The sequence below is a fragment of the Coloeus monedula genome (assembly GCF_965178545.1).
Source record: "Coloeus monedula genome assembly, chromosome: 17".
In the NCBI taxonomy this organism is placed as follows: Eukaryota; Metazoa; Chordata; class Aves; order Passeriformes; family Corvidae; genus Coloeus; species Coloeus monedula.
In genome coordinates this window covers 5994760-6017005 of record NC_138797.1, presented here as the reverse complement: position 1 = coordinate 6017005, position 22246 = coordinate 5994760, and the positions used below count along the sequence as shown (strand labels likewise).

Here is a 22246-nt window from a genome sequence, read left to right as displayed (position 1 = left end):
GCCTGAAACAATGCAGGCAGTGGGAGCTATGCAGTGTACCCACTGTGCTGGGAGAGTGCCAAGAGGAATTGCTTTGGCATTGCAGCGAGCGTCATTCAATACTTCTTCAGGGCATTTAACAAAACATACCGTTATAGGCCAATTAATTTGCTTGTCCTTAACGCTAATTTATTCTTGTTTGGTGAAGCATTAGGCACATGTCAATATTTAGCATCTCTAAAGCATCTATTGTTAAATATAGCAGTGCCACCCTGTTTTGTGTTACATGCAAGTGCTGAGCTAGGCCAAAGCATTGAAAGGAATCCCAGGAACAGAAGGGCATTCAAGAAAAAATTATATTTCTTTTTAGAGTGAGTCTCTCCCACCTAAACTGACATGCCTGTAACACAGACACCCCATGGAAGCTGCTCCTCTGGAGTCCTTTTGAAAGTAGTGGAGACAATTAGGCACTTCCACGTGTCTCCTCTCATCTCAACACATTCCTGCAAGGAATGCACATCCCTACAGAGGAGATGAATACCTCCAAGATGTGAGGCAATTGGCTGTAAAGGGACTCTCGGGGGCAGACTCCTACATCAGGAGTAACCAAATTTGGGTGTCACGAACCTCATGTCATGTCTCTGGAAACATTGCTGGTAGCACAGAAACCCAAGGTCCAGACTAGTTGGATTTGCTACAATGAACAAACTAATAATGAAAGAACTAGTAAGTGAGCGTTTCCTAATGTAACAGAAGTACTTCCAGCATTGTGGTCTGAGTTTCTTTTGGATAACTTTACCTTTCCTGTCCAAATCCCTCTGGTTGCTTCAGCTGGAAACTGTACTCTTGTCCCGTAATCCCCAGGGTGGTGTAGTCATGTACCATAAAGCAGTGTTGCTCTCTGCCCCAGCTACAGTTGCATTTCAATGGCAGGTGAAGAAATTCTCTTATTTCCTGGGAATAACTTGTGAAGTCCATTAAGTGTTTTGTGATTAGTGACACAAATATTTATTGCTGCTGTCATCTTGTAAGCAAAGTAGATATTCATACCCTGCAGCACCCAGGAAACCCATCCAAGGACACTTGCCCCCGACTCGCAAGAGACTATCTGGACTATGAGTAAAATCAAGAAGATTGCACATGAGCCAAACCCTAGGGCTATTGCCAAATAAAACAAGTGTCTGCCACCCGTAAACCTCAAGTGACTGTGAAGTATTACTTGAACAGCCAGTGCAGCCTCACTAGTCAACACTGGCTTTCACCAAACCATAATGTTAAAAGAGCTCAGAATTTTGCATCCACTCGGGAAAATATGTGTGTGATATTTTTATGAGCACAAGATGTTAATTAACCATTCTGCATCTACAGGAAATCACTTTGCTGGGTGAGTCAGGACAAGACCTCAAGTCCCCTCAATGTGTTGGAACTGTCCAGGACCTATTTTGTTGTATTTAGGGAGGTTGTGCATGTATGATTATTATATTGCATATTATTAAACCATCTCTGCTGCCCCAAAAATAGTTATGATGGAAGAGAATATTGGCTTTTTGCAATTATTTTAAACATAATGAATTTGGAATTTAAGGATTCATGCTATTTTTGCACTGTTTTGTGTATATCGTGAGTTTAGGAACAGAGTTCATTTATATTGTTGTTAAAAAAGTTCTGCACAGAGATTTGGGATTTACTTCTTGAAGAAAATGGAGGTGTTTTTGGTAACATGTGAAGATTTGCTTGTAACCATCTTTTTTTATAGTACAGACTTCTTTTTCCTCTTAGAACAGGATTTTGCTTAGCAGCTCAGAGCAAGCCATTGATAAAAGCATCAGCAGACAAACAGAGCAGTAAGGATCAGGGTAAGGTGGAGGAGGGGGAAGGGGATCCCTGGGTGACTCCTGGTGCCTCCCTGGGGCCTTGAGCACAGGCAGCACCTTTCTGGGGATGGGCTGCCCTGCATCCTCCAGCCCTTCACCCTGAAGCTGTGAGTGCAGAGAGCTGCATGTGGGAAGAGGATTTACTGTTGGAGCTTGGAAACCCACCTGCAGCCCGACCCAAGGCATTTCTCAGGCATGGGATGTGCAGTTTGACAGATGGCCTTGATGTCTGCGAACACAAGGAGCAGCTTAATTCTGAAGCATCTCCAGCAGGATGTTTTCCACCTCATCATCACATTTTCTATCTTCACTCTTCCCCTTTGTGCTTCTCCCCCCAGACACAGACACCCTAAAAGCACTATACTCTTAATTAAATTCAGCCTCAGGCCAACAGCTAATTGATAGTTCTGAAATATTTGTTCAACATACGTGAGATACAATTAAAATTGAATCTCTTCTCCTGTTTCTACTCTTAGCTGCCAAGTACTGCATGACCCTTTGCTATTTTTTGAGAAGTAATGGGCGGATAAATTCTCCTGGAACCACGAGATCTCCAACAAATGCACCAGAGCGTTAAACTCTGTAGATGAGGAATGAGTTCCTGCTCCTTCCCCCACATGTGTTCTGACAGTTAGGAGGAACTGAGAGACTTTTAGGTGGAAGTGGAGGCAGAAGGTCAGCACTGACCTTGCTAAGGAGATGATGGTTGAGAGGACAGGCAGCTTCATGTGCTAGGAATAAATCACTAGCAGAAAGGAATTTAAAGAAATAACTCATCACTTCCTTTGGATATTCAGGGTCTGAATAAAAACCTTAGTTCCTTATAAGAAATCAGAGAGCTCTCTTGAAGCTTCAGCCTGCATTACCTTGTACCTTGCAACATCCCACCCTGCTTGTAAAGTCTCAAGCTGTATTTTACCCTCAGCATTTATTTGTCTCAACAGCATGAGTGTGGGCTGTGAGTTTATAAACATGCCAGCAAATAAAGAATCTATTGCTCCTAAGTAATTTACTGCATTGAAGTGCAACTCAACATGATCTAACCTGTTACTCTCCTAATTAAAGCTCATTATTTCTAACCTCTGACCTTTCAGGGGTTGTTAACCTGGTAAAACACCATCTGGTTTCTTCAATTACAAACAAGTAAGTCCCCTGGCAGGAGAGGAGGGATCTGGCAGTTCTGCAGAGCACTGGAGTGACGGAAGAATTTGTGAGTAGAGCAGAGTGGGGGATGGGGGAGGCAGAGGCTTGGGGAAGAGCTGATGGGAGAGTGGTGAGTGAAGTCTCTGGGCCTGAAGAACCACAGGCTGGCTGAAGCTCTGGCATTCCTCAGGGAGTTTCAGTGTAGGAGACACCACATCCACCACGTTTACCTGAGTTTGGCTGGTCCCAGTGATAGAGGCCACACAGTAAGTGCCACTATGCAGGGCATGGATGGGACCTCAGCAAGGGTTATTTACTCAGCCAAACACATGAGTTTAAGTAATTTATCAAAATCTGTAGCTAAAGCCCCAATCAGATTGTCTGCTTACTTTGTCTCTAGATTTGGGTGGTGGGAAATTTGGGGAAATAGGGCATCTATGCCTGTGTCAGAGGAGAGTGACCATGCAGGTGTTTTTTTGGGAGAGCCTCTCCCTTATGATACTGGCCAGCACTCTGAAAGCCAGCCTGCCCCTGGGGCCACATTACAGAGTAACCCACAAAATACCAGCTAAAGTACTAATTTTAATCCCTAAAATTTTAATCCCTAAAAAAAGGGATTAAAATACCATGAGGGCACCCAGCACCTCCCTGCAACCAGAACAGACTTCTACTCTGTGGTACCAGACCTTGTTACTGTGATAAAATAGTGGTACCTTTAAATGAATAATATTCAGATCACCAAAGTGGATGCTGAGCAACTGTTTAAATTTTTAAGAGCCACAAAAAATAGTGGACCACACATTAAGGAAAGAATTGGATGCAGCCCTTTTTTCAATCTGGTCTGGCCCAGCTGCTTCTTTGAACTAATTAGTTCAAGCAGATCACAATCAAAGAGCTGCTAATAAAATCTGGGGATAGTCCTACAGCAATATCAATGTAATCACTCACAGTTATTTGTTTATTTTGTAATTCCTGTTTCCCAAGGCTTCTGGAGGGCTCTTTGGCTTGCCCTGCCCACAGACCTGCCTCAGGGCTTGCACTCGGGGGTTGCTCCTCAGGACTCCTCAAACCAAGGCAGGAGTTCCAGGCATGCCCTGGGGCACACAGGATCAAAGCTTGCCAGTCCTGTGGGACTGACTTTAATTTACTAAAATACCCTCGTTTAGCAGTTAACCAGCCCTACACATTTCTGCCGTGCCAGGGTCTAAATGAAGACTTCAATGGGAGGGCATTTCCTGTGCCCCAAATCTGGGGTGCTCTCTGCCCCAGGGAGGGAATGTGATGGCAACACCACAGGTCCCTGTGCTACGGGTGATGGGCAGAAGTATTAAGGACAATCTGTGCTTTATAATTGCTGAATTTTCTTCAATAATCACCTTATGAATTGGGCTCTGAGTGTGCTGTGTCTATAGAGACGGGATGTTGTGAGTGCACCAGTGGTCGCTCGCTGCTCTTCCAACAGGGAATCAATGCCTGAAAACACAAGCTGGGAAGCCTATAAAAACTTTACCCTCTTCAGGAGAAGGCCCTGGGATGGTCCTGGTGCTCACACGGTTTTGAGGTCCTCAGCAAGGGCCCAGTGGGCTCCCAAGCAGGCTGATCCTGTCCTTGTGAGCATGGTGTGGGTGGTTGCTCAGTGGAAGTAAATTAAAAGTGACTTCTTCCAGCAGTGCCAGCATTTCTGGCAGAAGAGGACAGGAGAGGGTGGCCACAGTAAGGCCCCTTGCTGCCAGCCCCGAGCTGGGCATGGGATGCCCTTGCTGGTGGTATCTGTTCCCTGATGCATTAATGCTCCTGGGACTCCAGCTAGCTTCCTTCAGGAAGGATCCTAAAGCAAAGGCAGTGGTGTGGAGCCAGACCCATTCCTTCCTCCTGGGCCAGAAAGGAGCACAGGAACCCTTCTGCACATTTCAGCACCTTCTCAATGTCAGGGTCACCTTCACGCCAGCTCTGACCCTTCCACTTGTGCAAAGATGAGGACCAAAAGAGAGGGTTGCTCCTGAGAGCCCCCATGCCCCACAAGAATGGTGGAGGACAGCATGGCTGTCCCCAGGATGCCTGAGCAGGTCACTTTCAAAGGACACTGGGGCTCAGATTGCACCTTTCCTCACACCAGTGGAGGGTAAGGCTCCTGCCCTTCGACACAGGATCAGGCCAGTGCCTTTAGTCTGGTTCTCACATATCAGATACCTCCCTGCCTGCACTTGGGGACACTTGGCTGAACACTGTGGGGAGGTTATCCCTAAAACCAGCAGCTATTGAGGCAGAGAGCCCAGCACTGTTCCCCCTCCCCTGGGGAAGGTGCAGGCTTTTTGTTCTGCCTTTATTAATACTTTTAAAGCAATGTGTCATTGCTTCAGCAGCAGACCCACCTTCCTCCCGGCTGCCTCTGATACATGAGCCAAAGACCTGCTCCATTCATCAGCCTGAGATTTATGAGGTGCACAAGGCTCCAGTTACCCTGCTGCCCTCAGCTGATGAATGAGATGTAGCTGGTTCCCTCCATACCAGAAGCAAAGCAAGCCCAGAGGAGAGTAAAGCCATAATTTCATCAAACTCAGCTGCTTAGGTCTCTACCAGGGCATGAAATCTTCTGCCACGAGACCCCTCACACCCACAGAAGCTAGGGGCAGCACTCCTGCCCATGAAGGCTGAGCCTGCATCCCACCAGTCGCTCTGCACAGTCCAGCTTTGTTCATGTGAGACACTCCAGAAATAGAAAAAGGATTGAAGGTTTCAGCTACTCTGGATTCCTCAGGCCCCAGGGCCCTGCTGCCCTGGGCTGGTGCTGGGCTCTGGTCTTCCATCCTCCCCCATAAATGACCCAGCTGCCATTTCCCTCTACCTTGTGCCTGGCTTTCCTCTCACCCAGGCTGTTTTAAGAGGCTGAGTGAGAGGATGGGGCACAGGCAGTGGAGAATCACTCCTCCCCAAAGCCAGGAGGAGCAGCCAGTGACGCACAGCTCGGAATGAACTTGGCAGCAGCCCTGGGGTCGGGAGGCAGCAAAGGGACCTGTCAGCAGCCCTGGGCAGGCTCTGGGCCAGCAAGCTGCCTTTCCTCCTGGCCCTGTGCAACCCCTGCCAGAGGCCAGCACGATGGGAGCACATGGAGTGTGCTCAGAGAGTCGCAGGGTCCTTAAAGGCTGCCTAAAAGCAGTTAGTGAAAACAACTCTCTTTGCAAAGTACCCCCATCAATAAAAAAATGCAAAATTTTGAAACAGGTAATTAGGAAAAAGCTAAAAAATATCCCGATGCCACCACTGAAATTCTGCACTACTCTCTCCTCTAAGACTGAAATGAATGCATCAACATAGAAAGAAACCTGGAGATTCCCCTGCAAAAATCCACACGGATAGAGTGAGCAGATAACTGTTTATTATTGCACATAATCCAGCAGAACAACCGACAGAAAACTCTGGACAGTAGTACACAGATTGTAGTAAACAGCTTGCAAAATCTGTGATGAAGGTATTTTTGTGTGAAGAGTGAAAGGTATCTGCATCTTTGTAAGACCTGAAAAGTATAACACAAAATCCTAGTCAGTTTTGAAAGCATGCAGTTTGAGGTAAATCTGGTATTTTGCATCTAAGAAAATGAAATCCCTAAGGGGCTCTCTCTCTGTGTATATATATCCATATCTCAGTGCAATATGGATACAGTTATACGTCACATAAAAGCAAATCTACCTACTTTTCTCAGAAGGCTACTAGAAGGAAAGCACATTACCAAGTGCATATCACATGCATAAAAAATAGCAGGGGGAAGGAATTACCTTAGCACTGTTGAAAAATATCCATTTTTGTGCTTAGTGATAAATAAAAGCCCCTCAGGTCTCTCAATGGAAATTGTCTTGGTGGTGAATAAAAGCAGTTGGCATATTGAAACTGCAGAGTTGGCAAGCGAATGCCAGCAAATGGAGATAAAACGTCAAAGGCAGCAGAGCCTGGGGTTTGCAATACATTTATATTTAAGGAGAGGGAAAAAAAAAAGAAAAGAAGCAAATTGCTACTAAACTATGCTCTGTGGAAGTGTAGATGATGCTGCACAGCTTTCTCAGGACTGGTACAGCCACATGGCTTTTAGGAAAGGATCACATTCACTTCTCCCACACTTAATACCACGTATTTGCTACTGTGGCAATGTTCCTGAGCTGAATAAGGTTAAAAAATAGACTTGGTTCACAAAGAAAAGTACTGAATTATTCTCACTCTCTTATGCCATAACTAGAGTAGATAAATTAGGCAGGTTTTGCCCCGTGTCTCCAGTGAGTGTAAACCCCTGTGTGTCTGCCACTCCATCTCTGAAATCCTTTCAGGCTGACCTTTGAATCAGACCGGGCATCGGTTTTTTTCCTTAACTATCATTTCCCCATTCTTTCCAGTCCAACAAGGTTTTCCCACCCAGTCCTGTGCTGTGGGACTTCAGGATACACAGAGGTGCACAACCAACTATAAATAACATCTCTGATTATCTTAAAAAGGGACAGAAAATAAACATTGCTCTTAAAAGAAGGAAGAAACATGTCCAAGCACTCAGTCTCACACTAAACTGTAACTTCGTCTGTGCTGACTTTCTAAGCTCGCACTGCCAAGGATCAGAGCAGATCATGGTGGACAATCTCCTTCCAAATGTCACTCCCTGTCGCAGATTTGGGAAAATCGGTGCAAATCACCCAGGCCTCTCAGCCTCGCACACATGAGCAACAGCTACAACTGCCCCACTGTACTCTGCCACTGCTGAAAGCCTGGCTGCTGCGTATTTCTGAGCCCAACACCCAAATAAACTGCAGTCACTCACATCTCTGCACCTTCCTCTCAGGAACAAGGTAACCTCTCCCACGACAGCCACCCTGCATCCTCTGGCTGGAAAGTTGTTCGTTCAGTGCAGTGAGAGCCCAGGACCCCCCTGCAGCCTGGCACACCAAAGGGAGTAACCTGCAGGTGTACGGAGGCATTTTCAGCAAGAACCTCCTTGTCACTGTAACTCACAACATTTTCTTTGAAAAAAAGGAGTAAAGGGACAAATTCAGCACACCTTCCTTTCCCGTTACACTGGGAAGCCACCCACTGCAAGACGCTTCTGTGCAGAGCATTGTTGGTGGCAGGAGAGCACTTGGATGGTGCCTGGTCCCAAAACAGGCCCCATCTCCACCCAGAGCACCCCCACAGGCACCAACAGCCTTGGATCCACCAGTCCCTCACACCCCACCCCGCGGCCCCATCTGTGGTGCATCGGCCGCCACGGGCAGGACTCGGGTCACACTTCAACAAGCCCAATTTCAACTTGCTCCCCCTCTCAGTCCTCCATACGTGGAAAATGATGCCAGGTGACAGGGGAAAGGAAAGACTTTTTGTTCATCCCTTCGGATGACTTCCAAGCATGGAGAGCAGCATTGTCCACCCTGAGCCATGGCACAGCTCTCATGAGTCATTCTGGTTGCTGTATTGCTTCATCTCCATGCCATGGAGGGTAATCTTTGGAAAATCTCCGACACCGAGTCAACCAAGGGAGTTACAGAACACATCAGTGTGAACGCATGAGACCTTCTCACTCATTTTCCTACAGCTACAGATAAATCCCCCATCCCTGGCATGGCAGGACAGTTGATGGCTTTGGTGAGAATAATTTAAGGCAACTGCTATTTTATACAAAGAAGAGGAGACCACAGTGCAGAAACCCTGGCTTTTCCTTGGTAGATTGTAGAGGCCAGCCACAGCCTGGGAGCAGGAAACTGAACTGATCTTCAGACGCTCTCATTTAAGGTTGATGTTTGCAATGCAACCTTAGGATTGTCCTCCTCAAGTCCTCCTCTTAGGTGTTTCCAGGTGGCTGAGCTTTAATCCTCGCCAAGGTCTGAGGTCTCCGCCAGCAGCAACGCCTGGCCGAACACAGATAAATGGGAAAGTCAAGGGAGAGCAAAACACATGACCAACACATTACCACAGCTGTCTGCAAGGCTTTCACCTGTGCAGGCTGAGTGAGACTAATAACATGACAGAAAGCAGTGCCCAGCAGAGCAGTTTTGTTCCCCTCAGGAAGGCAGCCCAACATCCCCACAGGGGCTTGGGAGGTGCCTCTTGTTTATGTTCACACGAGGCTCAAGGGTTAGGTTCAGCCTTGACAGCAGATTTTTTTGAAATATTTGAGCCCAAGGTGACAAAAATCTCATGCAAGCTCAGGACACATTCCTGTCTATAGGAGTCCCGCAAGCATGAGAAACCTCACAAGATTTTATTGCCACCAAATCCAAATGCAAACCCTTACCCCAGTTCAAGTGGAAGGCCTGAGTGAGATCCAGTTTAACCTTATAGACATTTTGGCTCATGTTTAGTAAAACAATTACTAAACCACAGTAACAACCACTGAAGAACTAGCACTGGTGCAATTAAAGCTGCAGATTTCACAATTTCATATTTTCTATGTGTTCTTGCCTCTTGTTGGTCTGAGCAACAAGAAATACTACAATGCATGATTTACCTGGCAGCAGCCACAGTGGAACAGCAAATTGAAAGTGCTTCTTGAAGTGTATTTGCAGCAAACAAATTTCAAATTTAACATCACACACTCTTGCACTGGAAGTCTTACCCCATGAAACACGCCCATGGTACTGGGAAGGCAAAACTATATGATGCAACTGTATCCCACCAACACAGTCTATGTTCTTAATTCTGAGAAAATTTATTAAATAATTTCATGCAATAATTTTACTACATTTTATGAAAAGTGAGTCAACCTTAAAACATCCAGTGACATCTACAAATTGAGGATAAAATCTCATTCTGCTTCTTACCTTGTTCAAGAGGCTCATCATGTCAAAAAATGTACAAATAGGATGGCCAGACCAATGTTCAGTAAGATGACCATGCAGATCACAATTGTGTTAGGTCCCTGAAGGAAAAATCCAAAACAGAGGATTACACACCACAGCTCCAGGGGAGGAGACAGACGCAGATGGATTCTGCTGTTCAAAAATACTGCAATCACCCCCTCCTGGTGCACTGAAATCTGGCACTTAACAACCAGCCTGAATTTCAAACTAGTGGAATGTTTATCCTATCCTATTCTTACTTCTTCCCTATAAATTCATTTGAAGAAGGTTAAATCAGGCTTCTTTTGCAGTTAAATTAGATTAAGGGAGACCCTGACCACAGGAACATGAACTGCTGATCCCATGTCAAGCTGCTCCTCTCAACTCCCTTCTCCATCCACATTGCCTGTGTTTGTAACATTGCCATTTTTAATATCATAGAATCATAGAATGCTTTGGTTTGCAAGGGGACCTTGAAGATCATCTATTTCCAAACCCCAATGAACCTACGTGAGATTGCTGTAATTTCAGACCAAAGTATTTCCAAGCTGTGCTTTTCTAAAGTCACATTGGAATCATTCACATCCAAAGGGCTGCAAGATGGGACTCAGAAGGCTAATAAAATGTCTGGGTTTCCAGCTGTCTTTGCTAAGAGCAAAACTGAATTTCAGTGACTGTAGTTTAAACCTGGGAAATTGGCTGGTGATTTAACACCACAGGTCAGCTCATGAGGTGCCCCTAGAGCAAAAAAAGTAAATGTAACAGGTAAAAGAGAAACACACTCAAGCTTTTCCTGTTTTTTTTCCCCCCAACTTTCACATCCAAGTTGGCTGGTAATGGGGTGGGAAAAGAAGGTGAGAAAAGTGCATAGAATCAATTGGAAGATGCCTGGTTTTGTGCAAATTTTGAAATACGATGTGTCTGAAAGCATATATGCACAGGTAAAGAGAGGAGGTCAAAACAGGAGGGTTATGAATGTCAGACCAAGCACCCAGGGCAAGGCAGGCTGGGAAGGTGGCACGACAGGGGGATACCAACACTCTCCTCCAGCGGGCTCTATGATCCCAAAAAGATCCTCCAGGAACCACACGGGGCCCACTGCAGCCCCAGGCCCAGGAGGTCTGCATCCCTCTGGGTCCTGCCAGACCTCATGGGGAACAATAAAGAAAAGGCAAATGTGACTCCCAGGGGGCTCCCAGGGATGCCCCACATCACCTCTTCGCACTCCTCCGCCTTCTGTGCTGCCACCACTGCCGCCGCCTGGGCCGGGCCACGCTTGGCCCCTGCCTTGGGCTCCGTCCGGCCTGGTGCCCTGGCCTCAGTTTTCCTGTCGGCCGCGGGCTCAGCCCGGCCCACGGCCCTGCGCTCAGGGCTGGGCCGCTGCTGCGGCTCCTTGGGGCGAGGTGGCTCCGGCTTGGCCTCCGCCACAGCCGATGGCTTCTCCTCCCGGCCCTGTGGCGGGCCAGGGGTGCCCCCTCGGCGCTGGGGCTCCCCCCGGGGCTCCAGAGAGGGCGGCTCGTTCTCAGGGAACTGCTCCTCCTCATAGTCTGTGGCGGGGGTCACCGGGGATGTCCGGACGGCGTAGCTGTGGTAGCCCTTGAAGAGCTCGACGTCGGGCTCGCGCGCCATGCGCTGCAGTGGCCCAATCTCCATCTGCTCGGCGGGACGGCCACGGCCCCGTGAGGCCGGGCGACTCTCACCCTCGGAGGGTGCTGGGCTCCCACCGCCTGCCCGCCCGCCCGCCTCGGCCCAGCTGCCCGGACGCAGAGCCCCGTCCTGCCGGGGGGCTGGCTTGGCTCGCTTGGCCTCAGGAGGGGTGGCGGCAGGGCTGGGGGCCGGGCTGGTGCGGGGACGCGGCTCCTCCTGCTCGTGGAGCTGGGGGCTCTCGGGTGGCGTGGGGGGCGGCGGGGCAGCCTCAGGCCGCAGCGCCTCCTCCTCCATGTTGACCCCGTGCTCCGCGTTCTCGATGATCTCCTGCAGCAGCTTCCGCTTTTGGTACTCGGGGCCTGCGGAGAGAAGGGCTGGTGTAAGGAGTCACTCTGGGGCTGGGTACCCCAGTGCCACGGCACCATCGTGGTTTGGCAGTTGTGCCCCCAGCACCAATGGGTTTGGGGACCACGGTGCGAGGGTCCAGGCTGGAGTTTGGGAGAGGAGGTACTCCCAAACCGGACCCTGCCACCAGGAGGAATTTCCTCCAGGAACAGCTGAAGTCTTCAAGCCTTATTGTGGGCTGCCCAGTTGGGAAGAGCTGAAGGAGTGGGCAGGAGCTGCAGATAAGGGTAAAGAAACAGCGAAAATCTGCAGCCCAGTTTCTTGTGGTCATACAGATGGGTCATGCTGGGGCTAAGGAGGATACGACTCCCAACCAAGCTTGGGATTTTTTTATTTAATGGTTGGGAAATTCTTCCATGTGGCTTCCTTGGTGTCTAACAGCATGGCAACTTCACCAGTGATACACAGGAGACCAGTGTCATCAGGAAAGACAGGATACCCAAGTGATCTACATGCCATCCCTCATGATGGGAAAAATATGTTTCTTATATATGGAGCAGCGTTGGAAGTTATAGAGCCCTCTTGTCTGCCCTGAGCTCCATAACAGCAGCAAAATTACCTGGCACCATCAGGAAGGGTGGCTCAGGGCTTCAGATTTCATTTTGGCCTCATCTCACACACTGACTTGTGAGTTCCTAGCAACATTGCCTCACTTCAATTGTTAATTGTTCACCTATCATTAAATCTGTACTTCTTATTAACCCCACTGCAAATTGCAGCCCAGCCTGGGTCAGGGGAATTCAGACAGAGCCTGGCACTGAAGATATCCACCAAAATGCATCACCAAAAAAGTGGGAATATCTTGTGGAATAACAACCCTCCACAGTGTTCCACACACTGGGAGAAGGGTCCCCACACATCACCATGATGCTCATAGCAAGTGAGAATAAGAGCATCATGCTCCTACTGGGCTGTGTGAGGTCACAGAGCAGCTTGTTTGGAAGAAAAGCACCTCCTCTGGCCTCATTCTGCTGAACCCCAGTGATGCGAAGGGGTACAGATGTACAGGGCTTGCTCTGTGCTCCTGAATGACACAGATCCTGGAGCCACACCATCCCTGGCTGCCTTGAGGTCCCTCCCTTCATCTCCTCCATCTCAAGGACTGATGCAGACCTGAGTCTGGTTGGGAAATTTGGCTTGGTGCTCCTTTCCCTCTCATAAGTCAATGATATGATTTGCACACTGCTACCTCCTGTCCATGCAGGCAATGCCTCTGCTTGGAGGGGCAGTGAGGAAAGGAGGGCACTGATTTTAGCTGCTCTGCTCCTCCTGCACACTCCTGTCAATCAGCAGGTGACCCATTCAGGGCCATTTATTTCTGGCTCCAAGTGAGTTATTTGGAAGCCATTCCAACAGTTGTTCAGACTCCCCAAAATAGGCTGCCTGCAGCTTCAGGCTCCTTGCTCTCTCCTGCTGCTTTCTTCTCTTCCTGAATAATTTACAACACAAAATCCCCCAACTGCCTGGAGGGCACGCACTCACCTCCCCACCTTCATCTCCCAGCACATTTCACCAAGGGTTTTGGCTTACATCCTTTCCTCTGAGTTACTAGGGATGATACCCTAACTGAAATCCAGGGCTCAACAGTTACTAGGGATATGAGGCTTGCTGAGCAGGACTGCCTCTGCCAGACACAGCATGGTCTATGTGCCAGGATAGCAGGGAGAAATACAGCTACCAAACACTGCTAGGCTCTCCTGGCTGTGTGACCAGCAGCTCTCAGTCCTAGCAAAATCCAAGGCTGGACTGCTGTCTGTTTGTTCCTGGATGGTGCAACCATGCAAGCAGAGACATATTCTTGTGCACTTTGGGAATTCAGAGGTTTAAAAGAATCATAGAAAAATAACATGCATCAGGAGCTTAGAAGGCCACTAAGAGAGGCCAGGACCCAAGTGAGGCTCTACATAACAGCAGCAGGAGGATCCAGCACCTGAGGAGCCAGGAGTGGAGGTCAGGCTGCCCCAAGTGTTTTACAGAGACTGTTTCAATTGTCTCATTCAATTGCCATGGCTGGAAAAAATAATCTAGCTAGATGTCCAAAACCTCCACTCAGGAATTCCAGTTTCCCTTGTCTCTGTGCTATAAATACCCCAGTGTGCAAAGGGTGAATGTAGAGCTGTGAGTGGCAGCTGGGGGGCTTATGTGAGGATCAAGCCATTGTTAAATGAAGTGCCACAGGCTGGCTCATGCCCGTGCCCAGGTGCTCTGGTGTTTCCCCACTCACAGCCAGCTCCAACGGGCCTTGCTGGGTGATGGGGAGGAAGGGGCAGCCCTGCAGCAAGGTGTTTCCCCAGCTTGTAGGTGCAGCACAAGGTGAGAGTACAGGGAATTTAGGAAAAACTGTCAGCACGACTCTCCCCAGCCAGGCACCAGCTGTTAGCTGTTCCCATTTCCCACTGTGTGCCCTGTGCCGAGGTGTGGTACAGGAGATGCAGAGACACCGAAATCAGAGCAGGGACAGGTGTCAGGTTTTGCTGAGCACGAGTTAACCTTTGACTTCTACCCCCAGTTTTGCTGCTGTGATAGTCCCTTCTGATCTTGCCTCAGTAACCATGGGACACTCACTCCAGGCAATAAAGCCAGATAATAAGAAAGATAGGATGAAAATGTAGGCTCCTGGAATTCTATTTTCTGCTCTGTTATTACCTTCCCTCTCTGTAAAGGGAAGTTTTCCAAGAAGAGCATATCTCTAGCTAACTCAGTCCAGGGAAAGGTAATGGCATTCACAATGCTGCTTCTAATATTACACTTCCCATCTACTAATCCTCAGTGCTTGGTCTCACAGAAGGATCCTCCCAAGTGTTTTCCCAGCCAAATAATTAGCAGTGATGCTAACAAATGAATAGAGAATCAAGGAAATAGTATTTCGTATTAGCTGCTTTCTTATAGGATATTACAGACCCTAATTAGCAGAGTCTGATTGTTCTGAGGCCCCACAGGATATGGGTTTGTGAGTCAATGTGCAACACTGTTCCAAGAAAAAGCCACAAGGGATGTATCTACAGGAGAACTGCAGATAGCCCCAAGCTTGCTGCCTGTCCTGCCTGTTGTTTTGAGGGCTTTGGTGCGTGGAAAAACATGAGAAGTCGAGAAGCTGTGGGTTTTTTCTCCAGGCTATGGTAACACAGTGAGTAAAACAGTGGTGTAAGGAGGACAGCAAATCAGCCAGGGCAAGGGTCTGGCTGAAATTGAGCAAAAGAGGATTTAAGATAAACACCAGGGTAACTTGTGGAATTACAAAGTGGGTGAAGCACTTGAACAGATTCCCCATGGAAATTGCAAGACCCCTCTTGGCAGATGCCTCTGATCCTACCTGGCTGGTAGAAGTCTGGGGAGAGCTCCCTGGCCATCATTCTGGCTATGCCCGATTCGTTGTTGGCTGCCTGAGCTGCCTGCTCAGACCCTTCAGCCTTGACTCTGGCATGAGCCGTCCTGCAGAGAGAAGAGGGAAAAACAGTGAGCGCTCTCTGAGCCAAGGTCATCGCAGCTCACCCAGCAAACACTGGCTGGCACCAAAATTGAATCAGCCCATCTGGCATAACAGCACTCAGAATTTGCCCACGTTACCCAAAACCCTACACTCAGGGAGAGAAGAGCAGATTTTCAACGAGGAAGGAGCCCAGATACTCAAGGTGGAAAGGCTGCACGTAGGGAACAGGGCAGGTGTATTTGCAAATATGAGCGCATTCCTGTGTTGCAGTGAGGCAGCAGGTGCTGCAGAACGGGCTCGTTGCTGTGCTGCTCAGAGGAATGACTGAGGCATCACACAGGCATCTTTGGTGGCTGAACTCCTCTGTGCATCACCAGTCCCAAGCTGCTGCACCTCGCCAGAGGCAGTGTGCCCCTGCTCAGCACATAAGACAGGTTTTACCCCAAATTTCTCTCTTGTAGCTCTCCAGCAAACAACATGCATTGTCCAGGGGCTCCTTTACTCACTGCAGCCTGAGGGGCTGACCTCATCAGAGCTATTCTCTCCCTCTCAGCTTGGCTCTCTGAGTCCTCTCCACTCTTTCCCAGCACATCTCCTCCTTGCTCCATAGGGCTACAGGCTATGGGAGTTATTTTACTGGCCAGCTGTCATATTCCTCACATGCCTCATGCTCGGGGCCCTGTGATCTTTTTGCTAAAAGCAGGGCTGGCTTTACAGCCCAGCTGCTCACAGTCTGGGAAGGAGGTGACTTCAAACAGCAAGGTTGCACCTTAAAAATAAGAGCGGGTGAAGCACAGTATATGCAGCTGCTTTGTAACACTCAAGTCTTGCTGAGAGCTGCCTTCCCCATGCTCTCACTGTCATATTTTCTGAGGCTCCCCATATTCCCTGTTTCACATACAAATCCACATATTTTTGTGTGATAAGCAGTTAGCATTCCTCAAACACCAATTCACCCCAAATTACAACCTTTACTGTGGTCGTAGGGTGTCTGATGAGTCCTTTTCAGATTCAGGTTGGTATCTGGTCATGTCTTAGGACAAAAAAGGAGGAAAGATGCAGTTCTCATTCCTGCAGTGAAAACACTCCAGAGGAATTTTTGGACTGTTAGTCATGAAATAAGGATTGATTCCTTCCCATTAAACTAAGATGAAGTAGGCAGACAAGACAAGCTGAAGTCTGAATACTCAACAGGTGCAATGAAAAGGTGATAGAAATGCTGTTCTGAGACCCTTACAAGAGAGAAGATGCACACGTATGACATTCTGATTAGCTCCAGGGAAAGAACTAAAAGTAGGGCATCAATCCCATCTGATACAGGCAACAGTGTGACTTGACAAGGGGCCAAAAACACTCTTCAGAGCCTGCGATAGAGAAGAGAGTGCAGAGCTGCTGTGGCTCAGCCTGTCCCTCCCTGGGATGACATCCCACTCTGCTGGAGCCATGATTCACCTCCCTGCCCACACTCACATGTTATCTATCTCCCCACTTTCTCTGCAGGCTGAGCTGCCTGGGATTGCAGTCATTCTTGGTCTTTTTATCCAAAATTACTACAGCTCCTGAAAAACCCAGAGACATGATGAGGCAGAAAACAGCATTTTTAAGCTGCTGATTGCAAGCAGGGGGTCTGAGCCAGTTCTGAACAGAGAAAGCACCTCCTTTTTTGGTAACATATAATCAGCGTGATTAATTCCACTAAAATCTGGCAGGGGCCAGGGGGGATGAGTCTGTGCTCTCCATGCCTGGGGGATCAGAGTGGGCTGGGTGTGCTGTGCCTGGGGCACACAGCCTGCCTGGCGCCAGCCCCAGGGAAGAGGCTTGCAAAGGGAGGATCCAGCTCTTCATCCTGGCAGGACATGCTCCAGGCTCTGCCTTTGTCCTGCTGCTTCTGGAGGATGAGATTCACCATCAAGAGATAAAATTCTCCCTTTCAGTTGCTCTCTGAGCCAGGCAGATGCTATCCTGACCAATTCCCAGCCAGACAATCAGCCAGCTGGCTCCAGCTGGGGGAGCAGCAGGCAGCTCCTGGCAAGTGCTTTCCTCCAAGTAGCTCCCAAAGAAGTAGTCTGAAGTGCACTAGAGGTGGGGTCTGCTCTCACTAGTAAGGACAGAGCTGAACATGTCACCAAGTGGGTGCAGATGGCTCCTGCATGCTCAGCCCTCTCCCAGCACCTGGGGACAACACAAGAGAACAGCCTGGGGATGATGGAGGTTACGAGGTAGCTCCCAATTATGCTTTTCTCCTGCTGGAGTTTTGCTTTCCTCTAGAAAAACTGCTGGATGCTATTTGGCTGCAATTCCTGCAGATGAAGAGATGGCAAGACCAAGAAGATCCAGCCTGGGTTGCAGAGGCTCAGTGAGGACGCTCTGGGTGGTGGGGAGCTGAGCCATCACTGTGAGACACCACGGCCTCAGGGGTAGCAGGGCTCTACAATGAGGGGTGTGAGGCCAGGGACACTCTGGGGCAGCTCCCGGGCTGCACACAGCGGTGACAAGAAGCTGAGCAGCACAACTTTGGCATCCTGCACTGCTCCCATGGCACCTCTCACTCTGTGGGACACAGCTGACCTCTGCTCCTGTCCCCCTGCTTGCAAAGTCATCCAGAAGTGTTTGATTGTGGGGGGCTATGGTCAACACAGCTGCATTTTCAAATCTGGCACGTCCAGCAGACCACATGTTGGCCCTGTCAGCATCCCAGGAGAGCACTGCTCTCCCAGCCAGCAGCCTGGCCTCAGCAGGAATGCTGATGCCCTGTGCTGGGTCCCTCCCTTGCTGAGATCATTTATATGGCAGCAGCCAGGTGATGAATGCTTGGCTTTCAGAGACATGGTATGGTGTCTTAAGTACATCTTCCCTGGCTGAGCTGCACATCCCCAGCACACCTTGGGAAGGCAGTGCTGCTCAGAGCCCTCCAAAAAACCCATGCTGAGGGTTTAATAGCACTGTGACAAAGTCCAGCCTAGAGGAAAGGGGCCAGCCATAACAATAACATCTAACTGGCCTCGAGTATCCCTGAATTTATTATTTATCCATGTGGCTGGCAGAGCCTGGGAGTTCAGCACAGAGGAAAACTTGGCCCTGGCAGCAAAGCAGGAGACAAACGCCAGCCGCCCTGGGAGAGCCCAGTGCACGCAGCACAAGAGCCTGTCCCATCCCACGGCCTGGGGTCTGCGAGGAGCAGGAGTTAAGGAAAGAAAAAGCCCAGGGAGGTTTGAGGGTGTCAGGAAGGTGATTTTCAAACTTCAGAAGTGAAACGTGCAAGAGGAAAAATTTCTTCCAAGGTTAAGATCTTCTCAAAAAGCAGAATGAGCTTTCACAAAAAGGAAATGCCAGCCTTGATAAATTTGATGCTATTCAGGCACACTTTAATCAGGGCCACACTTTTTTTTATTTACTGCTGTTGTGTTGTCAGCTCCCAGTACCTCTGCACTAAACAGCCCCTGCAAAAACCAGCAGAGGAGAAGTCTGGAGATAGAGGAGCTCAGCGGGAAACTGAAACAGAGACCATGAGGCTTTAGAGCAGCCAGCAGCAGAATCCCAAAGACCCTTTTCAAGGCAGCACTGGAAAATGAGCCACGAACAATAAACACATCCAGCTGGAGGAAATAAACACAAAGAGGGGACTTTACAAACCCACACCAGCGCTCCCTGTCCCAAAAGGCAGCACTGCCAGGATGAGCACTTCCCAACTGCACTCTGAGCCATCTCCCTGGGCAGTGCTATTAAAAATAGCTCCAGTGAATTCTTTGCAAGGAGGAGCAGCAGCCCGGTGCCGAGCTGAGGGGAGGCATGTGGGCAATGTCTGCAGCCCCTGTCCCAGCCCTGCTGCCACTGCCTCCCGCTGGATCACGGCAGCTGCCAGGCTTCACACCCCAGCAGGACGGGAGGGTTAAATGCAAACGCTGCTTCATTTGCTCCTCTGGCATGGCTCTAACGCTCTAATCGTTTTTGTACTAGGGCAGGACAGAGCACCACTCCTGTCCTTCCTGGCCATCTCCCAGAAACACTGCCTGAATCATTCCTCCAACTGCTGCTAAAATCCCCCGTGGACACACGAGCCACAGCTGAGCACCGTGCTAACAGGTGAGGCCCAAACCAAGCCAGCACGCCCATCTCTTTGGACAGTTTATGTGGTTTTGCACATCCACATTGGATTAGACGGCAAATGAAATTGGAATTAGCAGGGAATACTGCAAATACCAGACAGGGCTGAGGTGCCTGGGGATGCAGCAATGACCTTGCAGCTAGAAATAGGGGAACAGTTCAGCTGTCTACCTTCACATTTGCTTATTAGGGGAATAACAGGCCTGTCCAGCACTGTCCTTCCTTCTCCAGGGTCTCCCTTCTCCCATTGATTCAGCAAACCCTGAGCAAGGACCAACTGAACATCCCTCCAACCCAACCCATTCTATGATTGTTGCCATTCTTGGTATTAGGAGCTGTGTAGAAGACCATTAAGCAAAAGTAATTAATGAGTCAGTTCTAGGAAGAGAGTCCTCTGCTAAACTCCTCTCTCCTGGAAACTGGCTTTTCCACTCCCAGCCAAATCCCTACTCCAGCATCCAGCAGGAATCATTCTGTCCTTCTGAAGAAACTTAAAATAATTGTTTGTCTTGGCAGGAAGGGAGGGAAGGGAGATCACTCAGAAGGGATCAAGGGAAAGCTGGAGAAGCGTTTTTGTTAATGGCAACACGGTCCCTTCTGTGCTCACATTGTGAAGGCCAAGACGACTCAGACCTGACCAGCACACACCTGGGCTGGGGCTGGGACTGGATGGCATTTAAAGGTCCCTTCCAGAATTCTATGATTCTACATCCTGACTAGGACAGAACTTTCTGGCTTCTCCATTTGACACACCATCTTCATACTTGTGTCACCTATATGGCTGGAGCATCCCTTTCTTCCTGCTCAGTCCCAATCCATCTCCTTTGTGTCTCTCCCTCTGCCTCCACCTGCATGCAGATACCAGCAAAACTCTGCTACTCTCATTTGCCTGTAACCAGCCCATGGGACTGAATATGCCTCTTCAGTCCACCTCTCATGCCACTGTCCCTGCCCACAGCCAAACCCGTCTGTCCCATCCCATGGGTGTCCTGCCCTGACAGACAGCTGTACCATTCACCTTCCTTTTGCTCTTTTTGTTCCATCAGTCACATGAATCTACCCACTCCACTTCCACTCTGACATTCCTGGGGTGCATGAACCTTTGCTGCTTTATAATATGGACTCTGCACCTGCAAGGTGCGATCTAAATTGTGAAATAAGCATAAATCAACACAATTTTCCTCCTAAAGGAAACACCTCCATACTACCGAAGCAGAAATCCAAGAAGAGAAACCATCCTGACCTTGCAGAGCAGCTCATGAGATGCCCCAGGCTTTTTCCTCAGTGCCAGCACTTACACAGAAGTGGTAGCACTTTGTACATGCTCAGGCTACTTGGCTGAATAAATCAGACCTTTTCTCCTTCCTTCCACAGAAAGGGCATGACCAGGCCATTCAGCCCAGAGAAAAGCATCCCTTTCTGTACAGTGCTTTAGGAGCACAGGCCTGGCAGAACTCCCTGCCACCTAACGAGCTCAGCCTTTATGATTACTTGGTGAATTTTTAAAATACTGAAATGCTATCCTTAGCCCCAAATAGCTCTGAGCCACTTGCATCTTTCACTGAGGGATACTTCCCCTTGGAACAGTTAAAGTGATATTAATCTTTCGGCAGACAGATCTGCAGCTGTCTTCAATAAGATCACAACTTACTCACCCCAGCCCCGCGTACGAGAGGATCTGCTCGATCTGTCTCTGGGAGCTTTGTGGGACCGGGTGGCCAGCGGTCATCAAGGCCTGGCTGTGCCAGCCCACACGGGAGCCCATGGGCTGTGATGAGCCCCTGGGGCTGGCACAGCCCACAGCTGCTCTCTGTTTCCCCCACAGCCCCAGGATGCAGCCGGCAGCTGCTCAGAACTGGCTCCAAATGGAGCAGAGCAAGACAGAGCCTGTCGGCTCAAAGGGCTGCTGGAACCAGGATGGCACCACAGCCCAGGGACACAGCACCGGCCTCAGACAAGCAGAACAGGCAGCTCCTGGCCCTTCTGGAGCCTGTCCTGCCAGCACAGTCAGGCTGGGAGCAGCTCATGAGAGCATCCACAGAGATATCTTAGGGGAGAAGGGGGATTTGCAGCTGCCAGCTGGACCCTCTCCTTCTCCCCCTGGTTTTCAGGGCCACTCTGCTGCTCTGGGTGCAGACTGAGTGGAGCCCAGAGAAGCAGGAGCAAGTCCCTCAGAGCAGCACAGCCTTGGGGCTATGCCCAAATGCCAGTGATTTATTCCAGCTTCCAGGACACTATTACCAAAGGGGCTCAGCAAATGCCCTGGGGACTCTGATTTAATTAGGTACTACTGCAAGATGAAAGGAGCGGGTTATCCCACTGACAAGTACATCAAAACATCTTTATAGGACATATGCAATCAGGGTTCTTCAGCCTTTCCATCCCTGGTGTGCTCCTGCCTCCCTGCCTGCACCTGCACTGAGTGAGCAGGGGCTGCTCCCTGCCCTGCCCTTGGAATTCCCATTTCCAAGAAGGACCAGGGATGCAGCAGACATTTGTTTTGAGGGAGCCTGCCTGACCCAGGATCTGCTGCCCAGCCCCAGGCTGTGCCAAACACACAGCATCCATAAGTGGAGTGTGTTTTACCTGATTGCCTGATCCACCAGCACTAAAATGGGTCAGAAAGTCTGTGTTTTCACTCTAAGTTTGTTGGTTTTTTCAACCAGAACTTTTAGCAACTTCTAAATCAAACGCTTTTTAGATTTCATGAATCCAAACCAAAAGAGTGAGGAGCTGCTGTATCTGTTTTGTGGGGATTTTTCCCCAGTAAAAAAAAAAAAAAAAAAAAAAAAAAAAAAAAAAAAAAAAAAAAGCAGATTTTTTTTTAGGAAAATGAAGGCATATTTCTTAAAATA

General features: G+C 49.1%; 1 protein-coding gene across 1 annotated transcript in view; it reads right to left on the bottom strand.

Moving 5' to 3' along the window:
- Positions 1-6352: 6352 nt before the first annotated feature.
- JPH2 (junctophilin 2) overlaps positions 6353-22246 on the bottom strand; it is a 31843-nt gene continuing 15949 nt past the window's right edge. Inside the window, exons 3-6 of the mRNA XM_082292875.1 lie at positions 15171-15289; positions 11021-11811; positions 9788-9885; positions 6353-8875 (exon numbers count right to left, since the gene is read on the bottom strand). Of these exons, the coding sequence (XP_082149001.1) occupies positions 9805-9885; positions 11021-11811; positions 15171-15289 (991 nt within the window). The 3' untranslated portion in view covers positions 6353-8875; positions 9788-9804. The remainder of the gene's footprint in view (positions 8876-9787; positions 9886-11020; positions 11812-15170; positions 15290-22246) is intronic.